This window comes from Anastrepha obliqua, chromosome 5 (genome assembly GCF_027943255.1).
Source record: "Anastrepha obliqua isolate idAnaObli1 chromosome 5, idAnaObli1_1.0, whole genome shotgun sequence".
NCBI lineage: Eukaryota > Metazoa > Arthropoda > Insecta > Diptera > Tephritidae > Anastrepha > Anastrepha obliqua.
Window position 1 is genome coordinate 65,998,820 of NC_072896.1, and position 6,440 is coordinate 66,005,259.

Consider the following 6,440-nt stretch of genomic DNA (forward strand, 5'->3'; position numbering starts at 1 on the left):
GTCAAAAATTCACGGGTAATAATGGTACTGTGCGACGGTGCATTATAATTGTGCGAAATCCCGCAAATAATTCCTTTTTGGTGAATGGTTTTACTGAAATGTCTCATGTTGCCGAAATAGTAGTCATTATTAACTGTCTGACCTTCGGCCAAATATTCCTTGTGTACAATACCGTTATAATCCATGAAAACCATGACCATCGCTTACTTCTTTCGGCTGAAAACGATGTGTTTTTTCATGCATTCGTTCATTTAGAGTTCCCCACTCACTCAGAGGTAGGTTTACTCAAGACGGCGAAACTTTAACGAATATCAAGCAAAAGCGATTACATTTTGATAGGAATATTAATCTCAGATATGGCAACTTAAAAAACAAAACAGAGCTCAAATCAATTCACTTAGAACGTCACCTGGTGGTTATTACGGGAACTTTTCGATCAACGTAGTTATCAACGTACAAATAAATTTTCACTAGTTGTGAATGTGAAATTCATATAATTTTGGAGTAGTATTGGGTTTGCAATAAAGCACTGCATAAAAAATAAGCAAGGCCGCCAAGGAAATTTAAATGAGAAATGGCGTCGTCAACGAATATGGGTATAATTTTGGGGTATAGCGAGGAAATTTTATTAATTGATTATTAGCCAAAAAGCAATATCAGGAGTACTACTGACTCATCCAATAAAAAATTTCCCAGTTAAATTATCTACATATATTTTTTGTATGGAATATTGCAAAACTTCGAATAGTTTACTCATTTTGAAGCACTCAACTACTACAATAGCAACCATCACGCGTATTTGTTTGAATCCAGTCGATGAATTTACTGACACGCGTGTAAACTCCAGGCGCATTCGCTTGAGCACAACCGAAACCAAATGAGACCACACCTGCAAAATAAAGATTTATCAAAATTTTCCAAAATCTAGCATTTTCAGTTCAATTGTAAACTCACCTGCCAACTTAAATCTGCCCTCATTCACAATCAGCGGTCCGCCACTATCTCCTTGGCAGGCATCTTTTCCACCAGTCTGCACAAGACCAGCGCATAGCATGACATCGGTAATTTTGTTCTTGTAGCGCGTTTGACGACACTGCTGGTTCGAGATGATAGGTACAGTAGTCTCTTGCAAGTAATTGGATGTGACACCACCTTCCTTAATCAAACCCCAGCCGGCGACAACGGCCTGTGATGTAGAGAAAAGTAAAGAAGCGGAAGAATAGAAAGTTGATTTTTGTTGAAAAAAAATTAAATTTCCCTATTTCCATACTCACATCTTTATTGTCGAAATTATGATTGAGATTAGGCAAACAAACTGGACGTATATTGCTGGTAAACTGAATTGGTGAGTCTAACTTCAGCAGCGCAATATCATTTATAATTTTGGTTTGGTCATATTGCGGATGCACAATAGTTTGTATGACCTGTGGGTGGAATGAGAAAAGGTGCATAAAAAGCATATTAAATATCACTTACGGTAAGCGTTTGCTTAAGCTACGAAATTAATAAATTACATAGTATCAAGTTTTGTACGAACAACTAGTTCCTTGCTTAAGTCTTTCGTTAGGTATGCAATGAGTGCTTTTGTTTGTTAACACGAATAAGTGCTGCACTTACGGCTTCCGGCAGTTGCTTTAAATGAAATTTTAGCCGAACTTTTCCGCATAATTTGTTAGGAAACTGAGAAGTTGAAAGTTTATTTCATTTCCATTTTCTAGTATTTTTCTTTCCCAGTTTCAGATTTTTATACCCAATACGCCGTATTTATGAAAGCCGGAAAGAACGTATCCAAATGCAAACTGGAACTAGTACAAAGGACTGCATTCATGTTTAAGACAGGAGTACGGTCTTCTAGCCCAACCAAGATTCGTGAGACTCTATTTGATCTTCTCTCCATAGTTATCTACGGCATATTCCTGGATAACGCCAATGCAATCAGGATGAATGCATACCTACCCAAACCCAGAAAGACATGAATATGATAACGTTCAGGGCCTTGATTTGGTTTCGGAAGTTATCTTCACTAACGAGTCGAGACTAAGTAATAATAAATGACCACTCAGAAGTATTACAGTTGAAATTACGTCAACTGTAACCTGACTACTGGACTAGACCTAAATACGAGTTTTTCTCAAGACTACATTTTTCGAATTGCCGTAAACAATAACTTGAAAAGTTATTGACCGATCTCCCTGAAATTTTGTACACTTCTTTTTTATGATATTACTTTCTATGTGAATTTAAGTTTTTTTGTTCGATACAAATTTTAACTAATGTTTAATAATTCATTTGCGATTCCTACGTAAACAGCCCTATACAGTACGACAAAATCAAACTTTTCATCAAATAATAAAGTTTCGGTAATGGATTTCGGTATACGAGTAAAGAAATTATTTTAACTAGAAATTATTTTAACTGTGCCCTACATCTTAGATATATTTAATGTACAGCAGTTCTATGTAACAAATAACGGTGAACAGTTTTGAGCAGTGTTTTTACCCTCTAACTCCTCAACAGATGTGCCTTTATGTCTCTTTTGTGGAAGAAGTGAAATCTGCTCATAACGGGAGGTCATAACAAATAAAAATATACCACAAAAAAGTTTGTCATAAAATTTTACTAGAAAGTATGAGTCCTCACGTAGGACTAAAACATCGCGGATCGCGCGGGAGTTTGTAGTTCTCGACTTCGTTCACCAAATTCTCTACTAAATATCAATAATGGCAAATTAAATATATCCGTTGTGGCTGACCCGTTTTAAACTGTAGTGCTAAGTATCCTAAGTATTTTAACATAATAAAGTAATGTGGCCTGTCCTATAGCAGCGATGGAGGTGGTGCTCGAGCTCACACCCTTCCATTTAATCATTCAGCAATCAGCCAAGCGCCCCCTGCTGAATATTACCAGGAAGGCTTGGGAAGAGGAAAAGTGATGTCATCAAAAAACATGGAAGTACTAAAGCTGCAGCTCCCACTCACCCACTCGCTCATAGCTATAAAGTGATCAAATTCGAAGAGAAGTTCAGAATTGAATTGAACAATAAGTTTAGCTGGAGTAGACCTGCATTTGAAAAGAAACTCCCGGAGTTTACACCGCACTGGTACACGGATGGCTCGAAGGCCCCAGAAGGCATAGGCGCTGGAATTTACGGCCCCAAAACCAAACGATCTGTGCCGATGGGTAATTTTTCCCGAATCTTCTAATCGGAGATGTGCAGAGATAAACTTAGGCAGGAATGCCCGAAATAAGGGAATTGTCATTCTGAGTGACAGTCAGACGGCACTCATGGCCCTATAGTCCTGTGACATCAAATCCGCACTGGTACTTGAGTGTATCGAGAAACTTAACCTACTAGGAATGCACAACTGCATCCGGCTGATTTGGGACCCAGAACACAGGGGTATTAATGAAAACGAAGTACCGGAGGCATTGGCGAGAGAGGCTGCGACCTCGCCCCTAATAAGACCCTAGCCCTTTCTTGCCATGGGACAACACACCATCAAGGAGAATCTCAGGAGTGAAGAGCTAGGGCTAAGGAAGGTTTGCTGGTACCTATGGGGCTACGCCAGGTGAAATCCTTATTAGGAGGGTACAACCAAAAGAGGTTTAAACAACTCATAACCCTCCCCAAGGATAATCTGAGAATGCTCACGGGCACCCTCACAGGCCACTGTAGACTGCGAAGTCATCTGCACATTTTCGGGATTTGGTTTACGAACTCTAGCCGTTTCTGCGACCAATCCCAGGAGACTCCAGTGAATTTTCTCCTGGAATGCAGCGCTATAGCGCGGAGAAGGTTGAGACGTCTTGGTCAACTGCAGCCAGAGGAAAGGCACATACGCTCAATCCAATCCAGCTCTATCATGAGCTTAATAAGGGAACTGGAGTTGTATGAGATACTGTGATGAGTAGGGGGCACAAAAGGCTATTGGGTCGAAGTGCAAACCTCATTCATTCATTTATTCATTCAACGTGAAAATTGGGTTACTGGGTTACACATGGCTGAATAGGAAACAGAAGAGATATACTGCAAAAACTTCCAAAAAAGACCAGATGGGTCAACAGATCGCCTCCTGTCTTATTGTAAAAGGGTTGCTATTTGAATTTTTAACCTTGAGCACTTTTAGTGTTGATAAGCGCGCTCTGATGTTTCCATTGGAAAGCTTGCCATATTTTATTATAAACGCGTTCAGAACGTTTTGATTTGTTAGCCATATGAAAAAATAAAAATTCATGGTGGCGAAAAAATGGCGACTGTTACTCCTAATTTTCCACTTGAACTAATATCATTATACGGCAGCACACCGTGATAAAAAACGAATACAATGAATTTTCTTGGGGTTGCTGTGCGCCCGTCCACGAATTACGCGAAGATCGTCAAAAACAATTATTATGATAGCGCGCGAAATGATTGGCGATTATTGTCATGTCACAAACTGAGAGATTGAGGTATTCTTGGGCGACGACGGAATCTTGTATGACGAGCATTATAAGACTTTGTATGATCACCTTGTGTTTCATTTTCCATTATTGGTTCAGATATGAATAGCAACTCTCGTATAAAAATAAATATAGACTTTATATTCAACCGCCTATATCATAGAAACAAATAACTGATCTCACATCTTATTATCTTTAGCATTCTAATTTAGAAAATATATGAAATTATGAAATACCACGGTTATTCCTGACTTAGAGAGCTCTTTTTCAAAACTTGATGTAAATTAATTAAAATAATAAATATTCATGGCATGGGTATAAAATATTTCACCTCATTTGAGCTTATATATATTTCTCACATTTTTTTTGCATTCTCACCTTTCTAGTTATACCAGGATCGCCCGACGATCTATCCAATTGCAACAATCGTACGGTTATCTCATTGCGATTGCCTTGTACACAATGCGCCGCCGTCAGCACATAACGATCATTAATCAGTGAACCGCCACAGAAAAGGCGCGCATGCCAACGCCCTCGAAGCAATTGCGCCGTCCACGGATACTTATTATGGCGCACCTGTGTGCCACCAACGATACGATTTACATTCGGTGTCCCACAGACTGGGCGTAAAGTAAAAAAAGTTGTTTAAATCAAATCAGAAATTAGTGAAAAATTATTAGCCTTTTAATGAGCCGTTTAACATTTTTCACTATCATACTCACAACACTGTCCCGCACAGCGGCCACGCCGTCCCATATCTTCCTCAAGAAACTCTGGTCCGTCGGGACGTTCATAGAAGTAGGCTGCCTGCACGCCAAGTGCCAAGCAACACACTAAACTGGCAGTGTAAAACACAAAGGATTTCATGCCTCCGAACGAAACACTCACTTCTACAGCAAAAAAGATGTTTTTCTTTACACTTTTTGTTTAACGTAGAACACTTTTTGGCTATCACCTCCCGCAACGTACTGTTTCGAAATGTTTCAACTTTTCAAAATCGAAGCCCTTCTTATAGCCTGCGTGGACGGCGTAGTAATTTGCACACGCGCGCAAAAAATCGAAAAAAAAAAAGCATCCATAACCAATAACCAAATTACTGTCTGCCAAAACTTAACAAAATATTAAGAGCAGTAAAAAAACTCATCTTCGATTTTGTCTCGCTTTAGTTTTCGTTTTCTTTTATCGTCTCCCTCGCATTCGCAAGGCATGAAACAGAACTTTCTTTGTTATCGGCCAATGTCTCCAGCGCACGTTTGCATACAAACACGCTTACATACAAGAGCTCCTACAATCGCTGAAATTTTGGCTTATCGGTCATTAAAACGTCAAAAATGAATAGTAAACATTCTTCTAAAAAAAAGTTCATAATAAATTTCTTAAGCGCCTGTAAGCGTATTTATTAGCCCATTTTGGATTACTGAATGTTAAATTTTTACGCATTGTTTTGCAACTTCATAAAAGTGTGGCAAATGATTCAAAAGCATCACAAAAACCAAATGGAGATTAAAAATTTAATAGCCCTTAAAAATTTGCAAAAAGTGCTATTGTTTTTGTCTTTGTTTTTTTTTTCCTTGTATTTGATAAATTTTTTTTTTTTTTGTAAAGACTGAAATGGTCTTTTTTTTATACTTATATTTTTAACGGTAGTTTGAGAGTTACATGAATTTAGTATGAGGCCGAAACAAGTAATTAAAAAATACTTGTGTTGCATTTTTTTCTGGAAAACTTTGTGATAATTACTTTGTTGACACCATTTTTTAATATATTTTTCTTACTTTTAGCTGAAGAATATTTTTTAAATCTTTTATGCCTGACACAAATAATTTTTTGATTATATTTCAATCCGAAGGGAATTTATGTCACTTTATATAAAATAGTATTCTTACGCCGTTATGCTTTATTATGTTTTCTATTTATTTAATATATAATCTTTTTTCTGGGATGATGCCATGAAGGATAAGTCTCATGAGTACTGTCATACCGGCATAACAGCATGCACG

General features: G+C 37.9%; 1 protein-coding gene across 1 annotated transcript; it reads right to left on the reverse strand.

The window, feature by feature from the left end:
• Positions 1-767: 767 nt before the first annotated feature.
• On the reverse strand, positions 768-5,307 carry LOC129247910 (trypsin-1). Its single transcript, XM_054887275.1, has 5 exons — positions 5,163-5,307; positions 4,819-5,060; positions 1,275-1,424; positions 955-1,186; positions 768-889 (listed from the first exon to the last, which is right to left on the reverse strand). Exons 1-5 carry the CDS (start codon positions 5,305-5,307, stop codon positions 768-770), a joined length of 891 nt encoding a protein of 296 aa, XP_054743250.1.
• Positions 5,308-6,440: the final 1,133 nt, after the last annotated feature.

Excerpts from the sequence above, each read along its gene's own strand:
- LOC129247910 (XM_054887275.1), bottom strand. The coding sequence starts at position 5,307 with ATGAAATCCTTTGTGTTTTACACTGCCAGTTTAGTGTGTTGCTTGGCA. Across the intron at positions 5,061-5,162 it reads CCGCTGTGCGGGACAGTGTT|TCTGTGGGACACCGAATGTA; the intron begins GTGAGTATGATA and ends CTTTACGCCCAG. Across the intron at positions 1,187-1,274 it reads ATAATTTCGACAATAAAGAT|GCCGTTGTCGCCGGCTGGGG; the intron begins GTGAGTATGGAA and ends TCTACATCACAG.